The sequence below is a fragment of the Glossina fuscipes genome, unplaced genomic scaffold, assembly GCF_014805625.2.
Source record: "Glossina fuscipes isolate IAEA_lab_2018 unplaced genomic scaffold, Yale_Gfus_2 111, whole genome shotgun sequence".
Taxonomy (NCBI): Eukaryota; Metazoa; Arthropoda; class Insecta; order Diptera; family Glossinidae; genus Glossina; species Glossina fuscipes.
Genome location: NW_023998454.1, coordinates 895,828 through 919,322, shown reverse-complemented (window position 1 = coordinate 919,322; position 23,495 = coordinate 895,828). Strand labels below are relative to the sequence as shown.

The window sequence follows — 23,495 nt, the reverse complement described above, 5'->3', positions numbered from 1 at the left end:
ATATTTCGCGTTCGCATGAATCGATTTGTTAATAAAATAATGCGAGTTAGTTAATAACAGCAATGGACCAGTCAATCGATATCAATCGTATGTCAAACACATTGGCACAAGTTCTCATATTGCGCCATCCTCATGTACAGTGTAAAGAATATATCTATTGCTGTTCACCTTGCGAAAAATGCAATGATCGATTCGAATATAATATGGTTAAACAAAAGTAAATAACAATAGCAGAAAGAAAGAAGGAATTTTCAAAACAAAAAAAATTATTATATCCATATAATATAGGAACGAGCGTACAGACATACATTGACTCATTGTATGCGTGACTGAGATGAAAACACTGTTAAATCCAAGAAGACACATTTTTAACGGCCGCATAATAGAAAATTACATCAACATCATTGACTTGATTCATTTGACAATGAACTAATAAACATTAAAAAGCATAAGCATTAGGAACTTAAAATATTGAAAAGAAAGCCGTAAATAATGTCTGTTTTTCTATGCTAAGAAAAAATGAGCAGATTGATCGATAAATATATTCCTAACTCAACGTTCCTTTTCAAATCCGTTCGAGAGACGAGTTCCTATACTTATGCACTCACAGTAATCAGATTGCATTCGGATCGACGTTAGCGAAAAGAAATAAAACGGAATTCTAATTTTTTTTGTAAGAAATTAGATAGCCCACACCGTTTCACCCAACGTTCATTTCCTTGGTAATACTCCAAAAATTTTACATTATTTTTATGTAAAGGAATCCTTTCCATAGTGGAGGATGGTCAACACATCAACTATAATAGCAAAGCTAATTCTATTACTTTTCAACTACGTTCGTCATAAAAACTACAATTTAGACTTTGCTTCGATAGAGGGGCGGCCTTTTCGCGAGCCTCACACACGAACTTCACGAGTTTCATGGTCTGCATATGAATTTCTGGAAATTACAACATTTTTTGGGAGTGGTTGAAAAAGTAATCCGATCCGAACCATTTTTAACAGCATTCGTTCTTGGACCAAAACATGTCAGTGGGCCAAATTTCAGCAGCACATCTAAAAAATTGCTGACTCTGTCTTAAACACAAATTTATATAGACAGACGCCAGACCGACAGAAGGACCTAGAGAAGGTGAGACTATCTTAAGCCTTTCTGCGTGTTACATACGTCCGCATGGATCTAATATACCACATATTGCAAGTGTTGTAAGGCATAAAAAGTCACTGTTTGCTAAGCAAAACTCTGAACAATTTATTCAAAATTCAAAAATTCTGATAATCATTGTATATATATTTTGATGGAATTTATTTTAATCTAAAAAGAAAGTAAACGCATGAAGTTTTTAATCCAAACTATGTGGATATGTTTATTAGATAAATATTAAAGGGAAATGTTAAAGGGAAGCAAATCAAGTTCAAAAGCCTGAGAGAGATCCTGAACAAGCTGACAATGACTGGATGAACTCGTTCTCCTGTGATATATGGAGTTGTTTTTGAATATTTCCTCTATAGATTCTAAAGTTATCTGTAATAGTTTAGCTTTTCAGCAGGGGAAATAAAATTATAATAGGATTACTGAGATAGATCAAAGTGAATTTAGGAAAGCTGAAAAGTAAGTACACGGGCAGACAATGAAGAATAGACTAAATAGATAGCTGTACATATTTTAAGTTGGACAGGCGTCTTACACAGAACAATTAATAAACATTTGCTGGATATGTGGCGGACGAATACCTGGCATATACCTTGCTCAATTTATTTTCTTTTTCCTACTACTTATCCAGTTTTTTTGATCTTTGTCATCTAATTATTATTATGACATTAAAAGTAAAAATAAATGTTGAAGAAAGGCTTACGTTGCAAGAAAGGTAGACATACGAATATGACGATTTAAATTTGCATACCCCAATGAATATATGGGCGAACGGAGATCGTAAGTAAGGTAGACCGGTATTGATAAATAGAATGACGCCCATACCAATGTTTAAATTTTGTCCTGTTTTCTCACGGTACCAAGGAGACGTGCATTCTTGCAGTACCTACCTGAGGTGGAATTAAATAAAAGGGATAAAATGCGCCATCTCTACCGAAATATATAGTTCATCATGGCACGTGTCGACGGTTCGAAGTGACCCCCGCTTTGGTAAAACTAATCCAATTATATATTTTTATTTTTGCAAAAATTTTACGAATCATCAAGCTATAAGTGCCCATGAAACAGAATTAATTTTCCCTTTTTTAAAACGTACTGCTTGGTACCGCCTTCCTTTATGTATGTAACCCTTTAAATTTTATAACCTGACAAGACTACTTTATTTTGACTTCACTTTTCACTTTTCTAACCGCTTTCTCATTAAAACCAGTTAGTTTAGTTAAAGTGCACAATAGTTAAACAAACCGCCAGCCTTATCGTTCGAAGAAGAGTATGGATGCTGCAGTGCCCAACTGCATGCCTAGCTAACTGTTTCGCGGTGGCGAAGTAGATGTAGTTTCATCGCATCCATTTCTTCTGTTGCTTATGTGATTCTTCGTTATTATGCATCTTGTCTGCTACTCTCTGCTTATTGAAACTTAATAGTAGTTGCAATTTAATATTCTAGTGGATGGTCGTTCCTTTGGTGGATACACTTGCATTCACTACCCATCAATGGTATTAAAGTTCTCGTTGCTGCTCTTTATATAAATACTTCGATATCACAAGCCGGTTCCAAAGTTTTGCATGCGATCAAAAGAGATCAATGGAGTTAGAATCTTGTTTTGAAACTAAAATCTCGTTTTGCCAGTGAAATCATAATTTTTTATCAAGAAATTTTGCACAACAAACAAAGATTTAATTTCGGACCAAATGTACTTCAATGCCCTTCTAGTGTTTTGTTTGCCTTTTTAATTGCACACGTTTCAGTTGAATTAGTTTATTTTAGTCGATTTTAGACAAGAATTCCTTCAAATAAGAAGTCAGGAGTGAGTTTGTAGACAGGATAGTTCGAATTCGATCAGATTCTTTTATTTTATTTCGTACACAACCATACTCTGTTCGGCCACATTAATGATATTGCATTTTGCCTCCATTTGCAAATGCTCATAAGACACGCATTACAATCCCCTTACCTATATCAAATTCTAAATGATGTATTCATACTTTAACTTTTCTTTTTCACTAAAATCACAGAATCGTTATTCTTTTTTGAGAGAATACGATGTCAGATCAAGAAGCTGTTAACATACAGATGGCTGCTAATTAGCAGCGTTACATTACGATATCAGACGTACAAAAAACACCCAAGATTCTCCGAATCTCAAATGAAGAATATTTATACTTAGATATAGAACTCGATTTGTTAGAAAATCGTTCAGTTTTCTTCGTAACTTTATGTTATAGTTTATAAACATTATGTTATATAAACGACGGCTATAGAAATAAGGATATGTATTAGTTGTTTATAATTTGAGCGATGAAGAATAAATATATGGAAAGGAAATCCGTCCGATAGTCAGCAAACTATTAAGAACACGAAAAAATTTTTTCCCTTTCTGAACACGCATTATCAATCGATGATTTAATTTCACGCAGCAAAACCAATAGATGCCGAGATCTTGTCGCTAAGCACAAGTCTTCGTAGAGAGCAACTCGAGAAGAATGTTGAGGGGTGAGAGTAATCTTCTTCCCTTGCCAACGCGGAGGTAAGTATATGTAAGTATGTGTTCCCATTTAATATATATGTGACATAATAAAATGTACATTTTAGGTCTATCCGGAGCTTTCGATTAAGCAAGGAAGAAGGAACAATAACTGTAAAAAATTGGTGAAAAAATTAAATATATAAAATTAATTTTACCACATTAAATTAAATATGTTTTTGTTCATTTAAATTGTGTAATTCTTTGTTTTACTGGCTAATTTGATCCACATTCAATTTGCCTGAATATATACTTCCCACGTCCTGAATATCGCAGTGCCAGAACACTTGTTAAGTAATGTCTAGTAATCCTATATTTCCGCTTTTTGTCGTTCACACAAATTTTTCGTTGGTTTCGCATTGATTTATCCCTTTGCAAATATTATAGCACTAATAGGTGAAAGCATCGAAAACAATTATTTGATATTATTTTTGGCAACTTTTTGAAATTTCTGAGATTAAGTAAATTTTCTAAGTCCATTAATTTTATCAATATATTTTACTTTATTTTCCTTTTGAATCTCAAAGCGGAAACCAGTAAACTTCCTTTGAAATCCGAGGAACAGTTCATTCTGACTCCTACTTTCGTTCCACGTTAGATTGGCGTTACAAATCAGCAAAACTTATATTCGGAATTTTTGAACAATGGCATTCAAATAAAAAAAATAATAAATAAAGATTATGATACGGATGTAATAATGATGCTTGATTGCAATTGCTTATGTCGTCTTTCTGGCTACATTTCATTTCGTTTTATGCCTCTCAACTCCCAGCAAATTTCAGTTGTTTCCTCTTGATGTTTTATGCGAGGATTTTCCGCAGTACAATAGTTCTTGGCTTTTTAATTCATTTACTCGGCGATCTTCATCTCGAACTTTCTTAATAAGATTAGCCACAGAATTAGAAAATTCCCATTTGTTACCATCTTTTGCTATTGCACACGTATCTTTACCCAACTTGCAAAAATATACTAATATCCTTCTAAATTGGAAATTTTCATCCGCAAAAAGTATTTATAAAGAAATATACATAAATCACTCGTATCTCTGATATGAGTACTTTTTTGAAAATACGTCCAGCGGGTATGCTCCTCTATGGTATCACAGCCGCCAGAGAAGGTATATTTATTGATTTTATTTTTTATCTGCTTGAGCGCATTAGTTTGAAATATTACAGAATTTTGCTCATTTGCCGACATTTTTGATTTGGCACCTTGTAGAGCCGGGAAAAAACTAGAATGAATAAGAGCGCACTTTGGATAGCCCAATCTTGCCGAAACGTCTCTAGTCATTCGGAAATATGGATGTTAATCAATGGCGCAAGGCACTAAACAATGCACTTTTTTGTTGCCAAAAAGAAACGGGAATATGCTGCAAATGGCAGGAGCGGCTTGAGCTGCAGGAAAACCTATTTTACCGATAACATCCGAATCGCGAGAATTAAAAATGATTTTTACTTAATTAAAAGTGGCGCATTTTTGTTTACTTATAATGTTCTGATACATGGATATTGACCAATAAAATAAACCTAGAAGTTAAATTGAGGGAGATAATTCATTCAAGTTCAATTACCACATAAAGGTTAGATTATTAAAGATGAATGTTTTCTCTACATTAAAGCCCATAGCCGCTACGTCTTTAGCGTTTTCCGGAGCTAGTTGAATAATAATAATACGATTCGTAAGACATATTTTGAAAAACCCTAATTGAATCAAAAGCAAAATATCAGAATATTCAAAAAGGAAAGTTCGTTGGAAGAAAAAGCAGATTAAGAAAAGTCCGGAAGCGTAACAGAATCGCAACTAATAATACAAATTTAAATCGCAGTACGAATATCGTTTGTTCCAGGAACCCGATCTACAACAATCAATGACGATCGTACGCCTTGGGCTTCTACAATATATTAGTTGGGGAAAAAGAAAACCATTATTTTTATATGAACTTCAGGACTTTATTTAATATGCTTCGGATTGTCCGATTTGGGTCAAATATGCAGCGTTTTGTTGTATGATTTATTGCCATTTTAAACGTAACGTCAAAATGTCTCTGTCATAGAAGTCCTGGTCTCTATTTGCAAAAAACTCTAGTAGTCGATTTTCACAATCCTCCCCAGATTCCAATTTTTTATCATTAAAGAAATTTTGCAATGCATGAAAAAGATGATAATCGCTTGGTGCCAAGTCCGGACAGTATGGCGGATGCATTAAAACTCCCCAACCAAGCTCCCGAAGTTTCTGGCGAGTCACTGTAGATGTGTGGCCTAGCGTTGTCCTGGTGGAACACGACACCTCTCCTGTTGGCCAATTCTGGCCGATTCTGGTCAATCGCTATCTTCAAACGGTCCAGTTGTTGACAGTAGAGATCAGAATTTAGCGTTTGGCCATGTGGAAGCAACTCATAATAAATAATCCCCTTCTAGTCCCACCAAATGCATAGCAAAACCTTCCTGGCCGTTTGAGGTGCTTCACCGCTCTTTGACCACGATCGTTTTCGCACAGGGTTATCGTATGTGATCCATTTCTCATCTCCAGTCACCATCCGTTTAATAAATGGGTCTATCTTATTCCTTTTGGCCAAGGCTTCGCAGATGGAAATTCGATCCATCATGTTTTTTTCTGTTAATTGGTGTGGCACCCAATCCAGCTTTGTGTAAATGGTTTAAAACTGTTCTATGGTCGATTTTTAGCTCCTGAGCGATGCTACGACTGCTAACATGCCGGTCAACTTCGATCATTTCTCCGATTTTATCGACATTTTCGACGACCGGACTACCTGTACGAGGTGCATCTTTAACATCAAAAATTCCTGAGCGGAATCTACGAAACCAAAATTGCACATAATTGGTTGTTACAGTATCGGAACCATAAACACCATTCACAATTTTAGCCGCGTGGCTTGCATTTTCGCCTTTGTCAAAGAAAAACTGTAAAATGTACCGAATTTTCTCTTTGTTCACCTCCATTTTTAACACGCTGTAACTCACAACTGAATGCACCAAACAAAAAACAGCAAAGGAATTTTTTTTACTGCGAAATGTCATCTTTTCAACGAGCATAAATCTGAAATTGTTTGATCGATACTTTACGAGAAATCTATCAGTGCAGCCATCTACCGAAAAAATAATGGATTTCTTTTTCCCCAAACTAATATTAAAAACCCTAAAGATAAATATTTAGAAAAAAAATATTTAAAACACAAAAAGAAACATACCAATAGAAGACTCAAATAGCACAAGATGTACGTCAGATTGTAATAAGGCACCCGCCCTTTCTAAAACATTTAGAATCTAGCTTTCAACCTTTTTCTTTCAACAACACCCGACGACGAAAGAGGTATTACAATGTTTCTTGGTAATCATTGCTAACTGGATTTACCTAGTAAATGCATATACGAAAGTAGAGCGCGAAATAACTCTTTTAAACAATAAGTTCCCTCTCTACCGCAAAATATGTGATAAAGCAATTAGAGTTCTGCCTGTTATACTATTGACTTTGATTCACTATTTAATTTTAATGCAAACATTAACCAGATCAATGGAAATGCCCTAAAATAATGATGTTGCCCAGACTTTATTTATTTATTTATTTATTCTACTTATACTAGAAACTCAACTAAACAAATAACAGTCGAGTTCATTCGGCTCTTAATGCAAAACTTATATTAATTAATAATAAAATTTAGTACAAGTATAATAAAACAAATAAGAAGAAGAAAAAAGAAAAAAAAGCATGTACACTATCAGCATAGGGCCACACTTACAACCGGTACAGGACTAAATTGCAAATGAACCCCTAAGCCATCGCAAACATGCATAAGCCTGGCAACCGATAATAAATTGACAATAATTCATTTTCGAAACGTAACGACTTTTTAAGGATAAAAGCTAGTTTAAATACAACATAGGTAAATCGCGCGTATTAAGCAATGTTGCTTTAATGGACTTTAAAGAGTCCGATAACGAGAATAAGTGGTAGACTAAATCAGAGAACGCCGTCAGCTTCTCCAGACCAATAAGTCTCCTATCCACCTTTTTGAAAAATTGCTGCAATGAGGATTACAGCCAATATTGAATGATAATAATGCAGTGCCTGAACATCAGTTTGGATTTCGCCATAATCGGGGTACGCCTGAACAATGTCATCGAATCGTTAAGGCAGCAAGCAACGCGTTTGAAAACAAACAGTCCTCTTCAGTAGGGTTCTTGGAAATGAGGCAGTCTCTTAATTGGTTTTGTTATCCAGTGTGTCTTTTTAAATTGAAAGAGAACTTTCCTGCTGCTTCCAATCTAGTTCTCCGTTCGTATTTGCAAAATCTTTTTTCTTTTAAAGTAAACGACGAAATATTAGAAACCAATCTGTGAAACGAATACTTTTGAAACTGCGTCAGTGGGGTCCGTCACTGTGCTATTTCTTTTACACTCATTCTCTTCATTTTTTAGTTCAACAATCAATCAAACATGTAATTTTCTCTTACATTAATTTTTTGTATCGTTATCTTTGATATATTTATGGTTTACATTTATGTTCTTTAGTTTTGTTCGCAAAGCATATCTTTTCGCTTCCATTTACATTAATTTGTATTTGTTTGTTATTTCTTACAAAATAACATTGGTACCAGGCCTTCGCATTGTGTTTACTTATATTGTGAAACTTATCAACCTGAAAAACGGAGTAACCTATCCATTGTGTTTAGGACGTAAGCATTTTGGCTCGGAAGCCCTGTTTTAAATTCAAAACAAATTGCATTTGTTACTTGGTTTTAACACTTTGTAAAGTAATATCAAGTATAACCGAAATTTCAAATCGAATAACATAAAGAAAACTTAAATTACTACAAAATACTTTTATGTGATTCAATCCTTGTCTAGGGGAGTGCTAACTTGCTCTCCTTTCAATATTACATTTTTTTTTTTTTTTTTTTAATTAGAGCCGATAGCCTGTGTTGCTAGTGATCAATGTCTTTTTTTAGTCTAAGAATTCATTTCATTAGTCTAAAATTAAAATAATAATAATAATAATAATACTACAAAATAAAAATAAATCAAAAAATCGATTTAAAATAAACTATATTCATTTTTTCTTCATTCCTTTTTTCTCTCTTACGTTTTCTTGTTTTTGTTTTATTTGTTTGTACAATACACAGTGCTTACAAAACCATATGTTTTATCAATTGCCACAAAGGGTCAGCAAAGTTGAAGGACCATCCCGAAAGCAATGAAATCGCGCATTTCGAAAAATTGTTCTACTTCTTACTAGCCTATGTGGGAAATTTGAATGTAAGCTAACAAATAAAGCAAGAAGAAGAACTAAAAACCACTTATTTTAAATAAAGAAGCTGTTTACTTAATTTTATATTCCATATTACATTATTTTACTTTACACTACACGGGCTTTCAATTTATGATTAAAGTGTATTATATTGAAGAGCAATCTTCAAATAATAGAACAGTTAATAATGGTACCAAGTCCCAACATTTTTTTAAAATCCTTGCTTCATTACCAACTAATTACAAAATGATTGTTTGTGTTCACACTAATTTTTCTATCATATTTATTGTGATTACTTCTTGCTCTTTGGTGCTCAAACCGTTCGTTAGTTGTTAACAATACATAGATTTGCTTATATTTTTTTTTGTAAAATGATGGCACGCTAGCGGTTTTCCGCTATTTCATGATTTGTTGCCCTCTTCGCAAACAACAAAAGTAAAAATGTACGTAGAGAAACCCGCAGTAGCTAGCTACGCCAACGTTACAACTTTCATTTATCGCTATTAGAAAACTAAGCTATGTTTCTTTTTTAATCTTTAGCAAGACGGTCTTTCAACGAACTCGACTTCACTTTACGCTTTTCTGCTGAACACTGTAGAAGTTGAATACAACTGCTTGTAAATTTTTTGTATTGCACTTGCCGAACATGGCCACTTCTTTGGAAATAGTGCTCACCCTTTTCGTCTCGCCGCTTTGTTCCAAAAGTCCGGGAAGCGTTTATCACTTACATCTTGCGTTTGGTACACTACCTCTATTACGAGCTTTATCGTCGCTACTTTTCAGTTAATTAACGTTTATTTTTATATATTTGATATTTTTTTCAGTTTAATCGGTACAGTTTATTTTATTTATTTATTTTTTTTTTTTGCTTTTACAGCAATAATAAAAACGCAAAACTCTCTTTTAAAGTCTAATACCATACGATTTTTTTTGCATCTTCTTGCAAAACCTCTGCCCGTGGATCCTACCCACCATCTTCTCATTTTTGTTAATTCTTTATTTCAGCGCACAACCGCTAAAACCGATAATTATAGACCAAAATTTTAAAAAACTCTCGTTATTTTGGGAGATTGTTTTAATTTCGTCTTAACTTCGTATTCTTATTTGATCAAAGAATGTTTGTGACAAATTTCGGCTTCTTATCTTCATTTTTACGGCTGCAACCCATCAAATTGACGGGTTTTCATAGAAATAGCTACTCGCCATATGTGCATTAAAATAGCAAAGATGGACTTGTCTCAGAAAAAGAGAGTAAAATATATATTTGTTGCATTTGTTGTTACATCTATTGGCGATACATAATCATCATCGGTGCATAACAAAAGCAACTTTCTTATAAAAATGAAATTGACGCTGCCGGCGCATCTTCTGCGCTTTCACATTGGATTGTAACGAAATAAAAAATGTGAAGAATAAATCCGCTTTCAGATGTGTTGTGAAAATTAAAAAATAAGCTCTTATTTATATGATAGAAAACTAGCATTGATTCACATATCTTTTTAAGACATTATTATACTCCCTATAGACAAACTCAGATATGCAAAGCTTTCCTAACGAACGAAACTGTGAAATCATATGAATTTTACGAAATTATTTCACTTCATCTCATTTTATGAAACATTTTACATAACTTTATTTTTATTTAGGTTGTTATGGTTTTGCTTTTGCTAGCTAACAAAAGGACAAATAATAAGTGCCCCAACGTTAACGCCTCATAAATAATTTTTTGGTTCATGGGTAAAAGCAATCATGTCAATCGTAGGCAAAAAACATGTGCTCCTTTACTCTTAGTTTATGTAGTTATGAAAAATGCGGAATGAAAGATGTGGTTTATGAATTCATTTTTATTTCAATTTTTTTAGTTCACAATCAGCACTTGAAAAAACACGACATTTTTTAACAAACGGCAGCTGAAAATTTTTTGTGACGTGTATTTTCTGTATTAGTGACAAAAGGGGAAAATAAAAAAGTTCGCTTATTTCACTTTGAAGAAAAATAAGCTAAAGTAAAAAGTAATAATAATTGATATAATTTTTTATTGATTTCTTGTTGAAGTGAAAAACTATGCTTATTTCATTTGCATACTTTGTAAAAAAATATACATTAGAAAGTTTTACTTTTTTGCTAACAGCAAAGATGAATTTTTACCGACGACCAGTATAAAAATTAGTTGTAAAGGGGAATTCCTCGCTAAGTCGATCAAGTTAAATTTTTGTAACCTCCCGGTTGATTACTTCATTCCCATCGTAAAACGATGTTTTAAGTATAGTAGATACAGTAATATTTCTAAATTTTGTAAGGCGAAGGAGAGCAGTTGCCTTAATTATAAAAAGCTCTTAATGCGCTGACAAATGCGAAATGATTAGGTGCCTGTCTGGTGGTTTAAATGGGCACAATGCAATAAGTAAATCTTTCCCGAAAAGAGGGAATTAGACCTCAATAAGGTAATAGCCATTAAAAAGTTATCTTATACAGAAGTGAGACAAAATTATTCTTCCAATTATTTTAAATATCTTCACGATAATTCGTATGACGGCTTCCCTTCATTGACGAGCTCGTCTACAATTTCTTCAGAGAATGACAATGAGGATGTAAATAAAATTCTAACGAAAAAAATATGTTGCTGTTGTTGAAAGGAAATCTATTATTTCAGAGCCTTCTCCGAAACCGTCTGTAGCAAGATCTCAATTGCCAATGATTTGTGTTTTTCTGAATTGGAAAGATTAATCTCTGCGATTAGACGGTTTATCCCGCCGATGACCCATTAATGAATTTAAAGAAAAAATTTCGTATTTTGCTAATTTTCGCTGTGATCATGTACCTAGTTCCTCGAGCAAATCCTCTGATATGCCTTTTTATTTAAATTATGATCTCTTTTTTGCAACATAATATCCAGAGTGTTCGGCTTACTTATAATTTTTGGTTTTTTACTTGAACTCGAATAATATCGTTTTCTGCACCTGACGTGAACTTTTTCTGAAAGATGTCAATTTTTTTGAAGTTAAGAAAGGTATCAAATGCAGACTTATTCCCTTCAATTCTGTCTTAAACCGAATCTTTTCATAGCATTATTTTACTTTCCATCTAGTAGTGTGCACAAACTTTTCGCGATGAGATTTGAAGATTATGTAACTTGATGATGAACAAAATGTGATTCTAGCTGAAGATTTCAACAAGGCAAGATCCTCGTAAATGCCATCAGTGCCAGCAAGGTTAAAGTTTTAAATAATGGTAATCCTACCCTTTATTGTAATCAAAGTGGTCGTACGGTGAGTAGTGTATTGGATCTAACTTTCTCTAATTCAACTGTTTTGTTATTCATCTGGAATACTCTCAATTGGCAAAAGTTAATACTCTCCCATTTTATTACAAATTGCGTAAGTTCTGAAAATTTCATTGGACCCAAATTCTTTATGGATCGTCTGTCTAAAGTTGACCTTTCATCTAACTTATTATTCATTCAAAACATTTTTCAATACAACGTGAAGTCCGTTAGTACCAATTTTTCTGATATTGAGTATTTCACATTTAAATCTTAGTGGAACTATTCCCTGTCAATACTCTTTCGTAAATATAAAGCTGTAAGGAAAAAATTAGTAAAAACATTTATCCACACAATTTCAATGAATATATGAAAGTACTGAAGGAATGGAGATCGGCACTTAGAAAGGCTGTCATGATTAAAGGCTTGTGGAGGAATGGTCACTCATGTGATTTCTGGAATTATATACATTTTAGTGAAAAATTAAATGATTGCGCTGAATGGAACGAGCATGATAATAAAAGATACATAGATATCCTCAAGAGCTGCATTCCAAGTGTCAATCAAATTGCAAAACCTTCAATTCCTTTCACTAGTCTTAACAACACAACGTTCTCCTGACGTGAATGAATGTTGTACACTGCACAAAAAGAGCCACCGCTACAGGTTACGGTAGAGTTAAATATGATATTTTGAGGGCTTGATTGTTCTGATGCATGCAATTAATAACTGCTGGTCTGCTCACTTGGATTTGTTGTTCCTATTCCTAAAGCAGGTAAAGACTTAAACGATTTAAACAACTTTAGACCCATTTCGCTAATCCATGCATTCATTACGATTATAAATGTCATTGTTAAGGAGAGTCCAATGGATTTTTTGAAAACTGTGAATACTATTCCAGTTCGACGAATACGTACTTTAATGAACTATCTTTTCTCGCAGCTAGTTTAAAAAAACCGTTTCCTCTTCAAATACGTCTGTGGATACTAAATTTTTTAACTAGGCGTGTGTTAGTAGTGGGTACAGACATAGTTGAAGTATACCGTGGTATTCCACAAGACAGTTGCTTAAGCCTCACGCTCTTCAATCTATACTTTGCATGATCTTTGTGATTTCCTGATTGTATTTGCGGATTCACCTTTTTCGGTGGCTGTGAATAATCTCTCGATAAAAGCTAATCTTTTTTTCGGTGCATGCGCCGATCTTAATTTGTATTTAAACCCCAGTAAAACAAATACTGCTTATTTTGCCAAAGGTTCTAAACGCGAAATTAGGCTCTTTATCAAAGGAACTGAAGGTGAATTCTCTTCGATTTCTAGCCAGAATTTTATATGACAGCCGAACTCTTCGTGAACATTATGAGAAAACCTTCAAAGACTGTCGACATGGGTGCAATATCATCAAACTAATGGCTAACAATCAAGTCAAAAAAGCTTTGACAATATACAAAGCATTCGTCAGGTCTAAAATGCAAATTCAATTGCACATTTTACATAATTATATTGAGAAACGTATACAAACATTCGGAAATAGACTGTTGAAACTTCGTACTGGGCTGACCCCCTCATCTCCTCAACATATCCTCAGTGCCATATCAGGTGAATCACCCTTCTCCGAAAGAGCTCCTCTTCGTAGCGCTGAGGAATTTATTAAGGTGAAAATAATGAATGTTTCCTTTTTCCAGCAAGTAATGTCTCTCAGTGATACTGTCTCTTTCAGCTACATCTTTGTTATCAAGAACTCCGTCATATTTTTGACGAGATAAATTCAATCCGTCTCTGGAATTTTGTTACTAAAAAATATAGTGTCTTTCAGAACATCCTTGAACCGATCTCTACTAAGAGGCAATGAGGATCTATAGAGGAAGAATACGAGGTTCTTTTGTCAAGAAAATCTTTTTCTTTATTACAACAACATCTATGATATATGTGCAACTGACGTTTCCGCTAGACATAAGGGATCTAACTTCCCGGCAGTGAAGCGTATATTTAAAAAAGCGTACAAAATCGGAATCACGGAGAGACTTTCTCGACTTTTATTGAATTGCTTGCCATCAGACATGCCGTTAATGTAGCTACAATGGAAGGCCACAAAAAATGTATCGTTTTTTCTGATGGTAAGCCATCTCTGCTTCTAATAAATAAATGATATGCAAATAATCAGTATGTATTTGTTACGAACAGAACATCATATGAATCTCATGTGTATGACTGTCACCTTGTTTGGACACCTGATAGCTGGGACTTTTTTGTAAATGAAAAACTCGTTTTCAAGGAAGGCTCAATTTGATGGTACATTTTCGTTCAATAAAAAAATATACTCCCAATGAAGCAATAGGGGCGATTCTTCCAGCAACTAAATGATGAATTAAAGGGATTGCGGGCGCCAAATCCAATCGCCTTTTCTATAAAATAAATCCCGCATTTAACCTATAAGGGGCTGGCTTTAATTCCTAGGAAACCAACATTCTTTATAGAGTCATAAGTGGCCACGGTTATGATAAAGTACATTTTAATATGATTCCTACTGTACCATGTGATGTTTGTGAGGCTTATAATATATCTAATTTTCAGATATCACAGACTTAATAGTGTTAAAAGTTCCTCTGGCGTTTTCAAATTATATGGGGGCTTTCTCGATCTCTTTAGCGAAAAAAGTGCGACACCTCGGAGAACTAAGTTGCTTTATGAGAAAAGCGAGTTTATCTTTTTAAGTCACGGTATTTCTATAAATCATACTTTTTTCAGACAAAGTCCACAACACTTTTCTCACATCACTTTGAACAGCTCAACGATCTTAACATATGGCCGCAGTCTTTTTGCTTTTTATAAATATTTCTTGCCAATAATTGGCTTCGTCCATCTTAACCCAACATCTAAAAAAAAGAAAAAATTATTCGAATATTTTTATGTGTTTAAAAGTAAACTCTGAACTTATTGTCAGGAAAAAAAATAGTGAAAGGAGGAAACATAAGGGTTCTTGTCCGGGAAGTAAGGACGAACATTGCCACCTCCAAAAAGAGAGGATTCCTCGTCACGAAAGTTTTTGAAGACATGACGGCAATACATCGTATCATCACGAAATTATACTGAAGGAGGTAAATTGGATATAAGTACATTAGCAAAAGAGATAACGGAATTACATGATATCAAGTTGGAAAAAGCTTCAATTGCTACAGAAATGGTTGTCTTGTACTTCGGACATGGCCGCTAGATGAAACGTTGTATGAAGATCAAAATATAATGGCTACAGTCGAAGTTGAAGATTTCTAGGCAATCTATATGATTTATACTAAATAACAGCTTGAATTTTCCCCGTTTTCATTAGGAGATTTTACGTTTACGTGAGTAGAATCAATACGCGCCACACATGCTCTTTATTCATTAAAACTTACATTCAACCGTCCTCCTCGTGGCTATTCGAACCGCGGACCATACCGTCGTTTTGCGCCTCCAAACGAGGGTTGTGAACATGTGAAATAAAAACGTTAGTTGAAGGGCTTGGTAGACAAACGTTCTACAAATTGATTTTAAATTTTTTATGCGCGATTACACCTTCATGCCAGCTAAGAATATAACTGTACGCAGATTTATCCGTACTTGAGGTTTAAAATCATCTTTGCGGCATCGCGGTAAAGGGTTCCCGTATGAGGATATGTTTGGGAATGATGGACTGGAATTAATTTCAGCATTATGTTGCCCCAGCAAAACTGCCCGCCCTCGAGCAATTTTGTCGCCATCTATTTGATATAATTTCCTTATATCATTACAAGGCTTCCTAAAAATTTTGGAATGTTTACCTCACTGGATATTACGATCCGATAGGACATAAGAATGTCATTTAAAGAAACACTTTCACATTTTGTTAACGTACAATTTTTTTATTACAATTATAAATTTGCCAACCTACAGAATGAAAATAAATGATTAAACAGCATTGCCAAGTTGAAATATCGGGCGATGGATTCAGTTTTTAGTTTGTTTACAATTCATATTATTTTAAATGTTCAAAATATAAAAACGAACACATCGACAATCCACAGATAAGTCATATTTTGACAGAAAATGTTTCCCTTTTAAGAAGCCCGGAAAGCATTGAAAAATGTATTAAATTCAAATAAGAAAAACAGTAAAAGGAGAAAATCTACCATTAATCAATATAACATGTTCTTTAGATATTGGCGCGCTTGAGAGAACATCACTGTGACATACACCTGATATAAACCCGGCTTTGTATTTTGCACTTAAACTTTTCGATTCAGATAAGTGTTTTCCTTTAGTGCCATTCGTCATTGGAACGTGTAGTGTTTGCGCAAAATCCGCTACCCCACGATACGTCCATTAATTTACATAGTAATAGAAAATTCATCGAAAAATTAATATAATACCTACAAGATTATAAAAACTCTTAAGGATCTCTTGAAGGACGTGTGGACTGGATTGTGCTCCAGACAAAGAATTGAGGAAAAAAATATGCGCTTGCATTTTCATTTATAGCTGTGTATGTGTATTTACACCGGTAAAAAATATTGTACTTAAATGAATGGATATATTTGGTTTTATCAACGTATTTAAAATTCCTTGCTTCTCTCTTGACTATAATTTGTACATCCGCCATCGAAGGAGAGGGTGTGTATTCATTTTATCAAAGCATTCACAACCTCCAGAAGGAAGTCTCAGACTATATATATACGTAACTATAGTTGTTCAGAATTTATTTCTAAAACGATTTAAACAAGTTCAGCTGTCGTCTTCGTAAGAGATGCAGGAAACATGGCCGTACAAATAAATATCGATTTCATATTTGGCAACAACATTCGAAGTTCTTGCATGCAGGTTGATGTTAGGAATGAACGGAATCGTTCAGACGGCACACCTACAGCACAATATAATCTGAAAACGCGTCTTCAGTCAGGGTTTTTTGGTCATTTTCCCTAAACTGCAATAGATATGTAGTAACGATTTCCATAAGTATTCCCCAGAAATGAGGAGTAATTTTTTTTTTTAGCCTTTCTAAAATAAAGGTGGTAGTGTAACATACTTAAAGGGCTCTAAACAGAATCTGACTAGCTCGCCGAAATTGGGGGGTTCACAAGAGAAATTTGCCCTACAGAATTTTTATAATTTTATGTGATGCAAGTGGAAGTGTAGTGTAATGTGTAAACTTACTTCGCCAGACAGTAACATTCAAAGCAAATTAGTTATAAAACATTTATAATTAGAATGAATAACATGAATAATAAATTACAAAACATATATTTAATGATTATATTAGATAATATGGACTATAAATTAATACTAATTAACATATTGCCAAAATAATATATTTAATTAACAATAACATTTAACTCGCCCATCTAAAAACTCGCCGAATGTACATTTGTGAAAAAAACTAAACAATAACTTTTAAATTACCAATCTTTGTGTGTGATGTGACCAATCATTTTGAAGGACTTGAACATGTGTTGCAGTCTATTGGGAGTCTATGTTTCAAATGCGATAGGAGATACAGAAGATTTTTCGTTGTTCTTTATGGCTTGGAGTGGTTCTGGAAAAAATCACTGAATCTTTGCAATTCTTGAGTTCTGCTGCGCAGATCCACGCAGTCGTACAGGAATTTGTGGTATCCGCAACAGTTTGGTATCTCTCAACAGTTTAAAACCCGTCCGTAACGTTTTTAACAAATTTTTCAATTGTTTTCTATTTATTATTAATTGATATGAATTCATTTGAAAATCTTTTTGTGCAAAAATTTACTAACAGCAATGTATAAGATTTTTATTCCAAAATTGTAAAAATAAAAAATTTTTCTTTTTTTTCGTTTTGTTTATTCATTTTATTTATTAATCGCTACCAACTCGAATCAGAACTCACTCGATTGACAAAAAAAAAATCAAGAAAAACAAGCGCCTACGCATTTTCCTACAGTAGATATCAAAAATTTGAAAGAAAGACGATTTTGTTACTCATTACATATATATTTATTCTCATATAACACAATTTGTAAAAAAACATGTTTGTTTAGAAAATAATATACTTGAGATTTTATTTTTAAAGGTAAATAAATAATATGGTAAAAGGGAAAGAAGGACATTTCCTCATTATAACTAATGATAGCAGTTTCATAAACAAAGGTCATAATGTAAATGTGAAGAAACAAAATAGAAAATATTTATATGAAATACAACAGTTAAGCTAGGCAAGAAATTACACTAGTTGTTGGACAGTTTAACGTTTATTCGATACTTTATAGTAGAAGATAGCGAACACAAATTGATATGCCCCTATTATCGCATAGTAAGTGTACTCCAGCATCTCGTAGATAGAACCAGAATTGAAAGTCATTTATATAAGCTACTTCATATTTGTAAATGCTGGTAACTGTTAATTTGAGTTTCAAACATGGCACAAGAATTTTAATAAACCGAAATTTAAAGTTTAAAGTTTCAAACTAAAGTCTTGACAATTTAACGCTTTAATTAGAAAATAAACGTAAAAACTCATACATATCACGTTTCTGCTCGTTAACTACACTTAATAACGTAGATATAAACAGGTTTAAATATGTTTAGCATTTACGTTTGACTCTTTAAAACAAGAATTTAACAGCTTTCCGAACGTTTAAACATACCTATTTTTCAGAAATTATTGCCTCAATTGAAGCGGATAGAGCCTACAAAAACTGCACAAAAAAATGTTAGGGTTGTGGAATATTTCAAAAAATGTCGTCATAGGAAATCTGTTACAAGCTAGATTGATTTGAAAAAGATAAATGACCCATAATCCATACAAGAAGACTCTTACGGCAACTCGTAAAAGCAAGAGACAAATTTTAAATCAGAAATTTGCTAACCGAGGAAAGGAATATTCGATCACTTCGCCAAACCGAGCTGGATTCTATTTTTTTTTATTTTTTTTTTTTTGCATAAAGGGAACGATGTACGCAATCAAATCTAAGGCGCCAGATAGACCAGCCGGCATATTTTTTATTACTTTTGTATAACTTTATTTCGAAAACCAAAATATTATTTTTTTTTTAACAAAATAAATGCTTGCTGTTTTAACTTTTTTTATAACAATTAAAGGAATGTTTAGGTGTATTTGAATAAAATGAGGAATAAATTTCATTTCACACAAGAATATTTGCATCTAAATTTACATTAAACTTATTTAAATAAAATGTTTAATACTTTGTTTACTTAAAAACTGAGATTTCAGTGTGTTAATTATACTTTCTATGGACTAGTTACCTCCTTTCTTTAACGATCTCTTAGTCAGCCCTTTAACAGGCAACGTGAGTAGAATTCACGATCTATGGCATCATTGGGTATATAATTTGACCATTTGAAAATTAACGCCAACAAATCCTGTGCCTGCATATGCTCAATTAAAATGCCCAAAAAACAATTCCACGTATAGAAGAAATGACGATTAACATTTTCCACGTTCGTTAGACATTCACAGTTAACACACGTTAGCCTACCCTGTTGCAATTCAACAAATTGTTCAAAGCACCGAGACCACGAAACAATGGAAAAGTTCTTGCCCAAATCTATTAGAAGCTCCGGTTGACCATAGTTTAATACTATCGGTAACACTTTTTCCATATTACATTCGGCTAAATAGAGTCGGGCGAGTATATCAAATAATGCTGGTACACGAGTCAATACGTCAAAGCATTTGATTTGTTCATTGCGTGACCAGTAGTAGCGCAACAGCACTGATCCTAACTCATGAAATGAACATGAGTTATCAAATCTCAATGGAAACATGCAATTGTCACAACGCACTATGTCGTCGCAAGCGTTTAACAACATGAATCCTTCAGTTATGTAGTCCCTGGAGGCGTTGTCCATTTCCCATATCAACTCCGGGTTAAGATACTGAAAGTACATTTCATAGCAGTGTCGCTGCGCTTGCTCCGGGTCATCGCCGTGATCAATCATCACTTGTGTTAGTTTCTCCAGCAAACGTATTAACTCTGGCGCAGTATATTCGTCAAATAAAGTGCGATAACGTTCCACAAAATTGGTGTTGCTGAATTTTGAGCTTTTACAGATCAAATACAGATTGTAAATTGTTTTTTCTTCGGCAGTAATGTGTTGACTCGTCGTAGCCACTTTCAATTTCTGTGAAGTGTTGTGAACGGAAGATGACTTCCGAGAACGGCAGACAATTTCATCATCATTCTCGTATAGAGCTTTAATATCTTTAAAAGGCAAGGATCTTTCATGTGCTGGTATCAGATCTTGTACCAGCTTCTGTTGCTCCTCTTGGAATATATTAAATTTATATTTAATTATATTTTTACCAAATTTTCCCGTTACGGTAAGTAAAGCATCCTTAAAATGCTTTTCACCTTTCGGCGGTTTAAGATTATCACAAAATGAGTTTTCTAGAACGTATACACCTTGCGGTGAATTTTCCTTCGATTGCGGTCTGGGTAATTGATAGCCGGTGGCTAAACTAGAGCTGCGTTCCGCCGTACCAGAACTACCGCCAGAACTATTATTGTCACCATTACCCTCACATTGTGCAATAGCATCAAATATTACGGAGAGATCATTAAGCAACTCATATTGATGACGTTCCATCAAAAAGTTTTTGACTTCGTTAAGCAAACCCAACTCGAAATCTTCACGGGCTTTATCGGCAAAATATCTTACATTTCTACGCATAATCCAAGCGCACTCGAGCAATTTTTCTTGACGCACTAAACAACACGCATGATTCTGCAGGGAGTGCATTTGCATAGAGTAGAGGGTACCTGTTTGCGTAAATACCCAAATTTCTCCATATGCTGCTCGACAATCGACAATTCGCTCAAATTGATTGCACCACAATACAACTGACGAATTGCGTACGTCGAAAATGTAAATACCTAGCTCTGTATGTGCTAACAAAAAGTCTTGTGTAAACTTAAGAAGCTTTGCAAAATTTAAAGCTTGCGGTTGGTAGTCTAACATCTCGTCGTTGGGATCGTTATCAGAACCCAAATTGTCATTGTCTCCGTCTTGCGATTTATGGATTTTTGTGGGCGGACAGGCTAAAGCTAATTTGAACTGATGGGTACGCAAAACTTCTCCTTCAAAATCAACTTCCCATATGCGTGAACTGGGGCGTGCACAATAGATACGCGATGGTTGTTGAGCCTCATTTGAAGAAATAAAAAAGCAAGCACCATACATACCATCGCGTGGCTTATTCCCAATCTGAAACAATAAAATATGACTTTAAATAGATACCATTGGCAAATTGCAACAATAAAATACCTGTTTATATTCCTCATATTCCGTATTGCACAGTATACATTTTGAACTATTAGATACTAAAAGTAGGGATTCGAAATCGTCTATTTGTACGATTGGAGCTTCCAGGAAGAGTATAGGATGTATGGACATATTTAGTAAGCTGGTACCCTATTTTCAATACGTTAATTGGACGTTATATAGCAAGTCATAAGCCAATTAACCTACCATAAATGTAGACAACAAAACTAGGTTAACTTGACCTTTGCAATCGCCGTAATAGAATTGCTTCTCATCTTGGGTCCAGTGCAAGCAGGTCACTTGCACGGAGTGGTCACTGCATAAATTCGTAAATATCACCTGAGGTGTCGCCTGAGCTGACAAATTCACAGTATATACACACACCACGGAACGTGTCGTTGAAAATGCTATGTACTTTTCATTAGCTGATATAGACAGATGATTCACCACGCCATGTTTACTAGGTATGAGTAGTAAAAATTTACCCTGACGATTGAACAAATATAAAGAACCCGACGTAGCTCCCAACACAATATAATTATCAGATATATCGAAACAAGTGTACTACAGTAAGAATATATGAAGAAAGGAAAAGTGTTACTTGATATGTTACGACCCATTTGCGTTAAATGCGTTCTGTTCTGTTTACCTTGATGCGATTGCTGTGCTTCAGTGGTTGGTGAACGGCCAGAGAATAATCAATAAAATTCGTTAAACAATATAAATCCAACATGGTTTTCATTTAAAATATTTTCAAGTAGAATACACACACATTAATTTAATAGAAATTGCAGATGAGATAATAAATACTTTCGACAGGATTTTCATTGAAGTTTTATTTTAAAATATAATTGGATTCATCTCACACCCGAAAGTAAATGACACCGCCGAAAGTAAATGACACGCCGTGCTCAACTAAATCGACAATGAAAAACCAGTGTTGTTAAAGCGGAAATTTTGTTTAACGCAAATAACGTTTTTTTGCTAAATAGCTAAACATTAATAAGACATTATTTATCATCCTGAAATTTATATATGCAATCGATATCGCATTCACAATACATACATCAATTCGTGGTATTGACAAAGCATAAGCAATTCTAAATTTTAATGGAATAACCACTTAATAGTTGATCGATACTGACATACTGCGGATAAGTTCGGCTGATTTTGCTAAACGCATTTCTTATCATATTCGATCGTATTTATTCAACCGATTTATATCATAATTTTCCGCTTTATTATTATCGTAAAATGCTTTTCAAATATACTCTAACGTTTCACGAACAATGGCTAATGTGTAATATATTAAAATCACAAAGTTTCAAATGTATTTGTAAGAAGATATGAAGCATTTATTCAATATCATGAAGAACGAAGATGTAGCTGTTACTGCCTGCCTCGTTTGAGCAAGACTTTTGCGGGGCAGCGGCAGCTGAATCGTGACATTCGAGGAAAGAAGTCGATTATATATATATATTCTCTAATATATTTATATTTCTGTAATTATAAAAATAATTATAATTATAACTATAATTACAAATACTAAAATAATTCTACATTCGTGCATATAAAATTCATAATTCGAAGGGAGAAACAAACGTAAATGCGCATATTATGGTGCTAATGTAGCACTAATTTTAATAGGCATCAAAGCAATTATTAGAAATTTTGTGATGCACCTTTTACTATGCCCACCAAATTAAAATCGTTGCATAAATCGTCCTAAATTTTTCTCTCCCTCTAACGTCTATCCACATTTTATTGTGTTTTAACGTAATTTTTGAGATATTTTGAAGAAATTTGGCTCCTCCACGTGTTTTGACCGAAGACTGAAACCTTTTATAAAAGGTGCATAAGAGTAGTTTGAGATAAAACTTAATAGCATCAAATTTGGGCCAAGCATGTCAACGCATGTCAACGGTTCTTACCAAATATACAGTTTTGTAGCAAAAGATTTAAGATTTTGTCATGGCTAAATCTATAATAGATAATTTGGCATAAATATTTGCTACACCAAAT

General features: G+C 33.9%; 1 protein-coding gene, 1 long non-coding RNA gene and 1 other non-coding gene across 3 annotated transcripts; all 3 read right to left on the bottom strand.

Annotated features, from left to right (window-relative positions):
• Positions 1–8,489: 8,489 nt before the first annotated feature.
• LOC119639087 lies at positions 8,490–8,578 on the bottom strand. The gene has a single exon (XR_005247526.1). It is a non-coding gene; the product is annotated as a U6atac minor spliceosomal RNA (small nuclear RNA).
• Positions 8,579–13,918: 5,340 nt separating this feature from the next.
• On the bottom strand, positions 13,919–15,603 carry LOC119638967. Its single transcript, XR_005247513.1, has 2 exons — positions 15,139–15,603; positions 13,919–15,080 (listed from the first exon to the last, which is right to left on the bottom strand). It is a non-coding gene; the product is annotated as an uncharacterized LOC119638967 (long non-coding RNA).
• A 3,738-nt stretch (positions 15,604–19,341) lies between these two features.
• Positions 19,342–22,396, bottom strand: LOC119638987 (Hermansky-Pudlak syndrome 5 protein homolog). Its single transcript, XM_038036163.1, has 4 exons — positions 22,123–22,396; positions 21,681–22,037; positions 21,477–21,623; positions 19,342–21,416 (listed from the first exon to the last, which is right to left on the bottom strand). Exons 1-4 carry the CDS (start codon positions 22,213–22,215, stop codon positions 19,479–19,481), a joined length of 2,535 nt encoding a protein of 844 aa, XP_037892091.1. The 5' UTR covers positions 22,216–22,396; the 3' UTR covers positions 19,342–19,478.
• Positions 22,397–23,495: the final 1,099 nt, after the last annotated feature.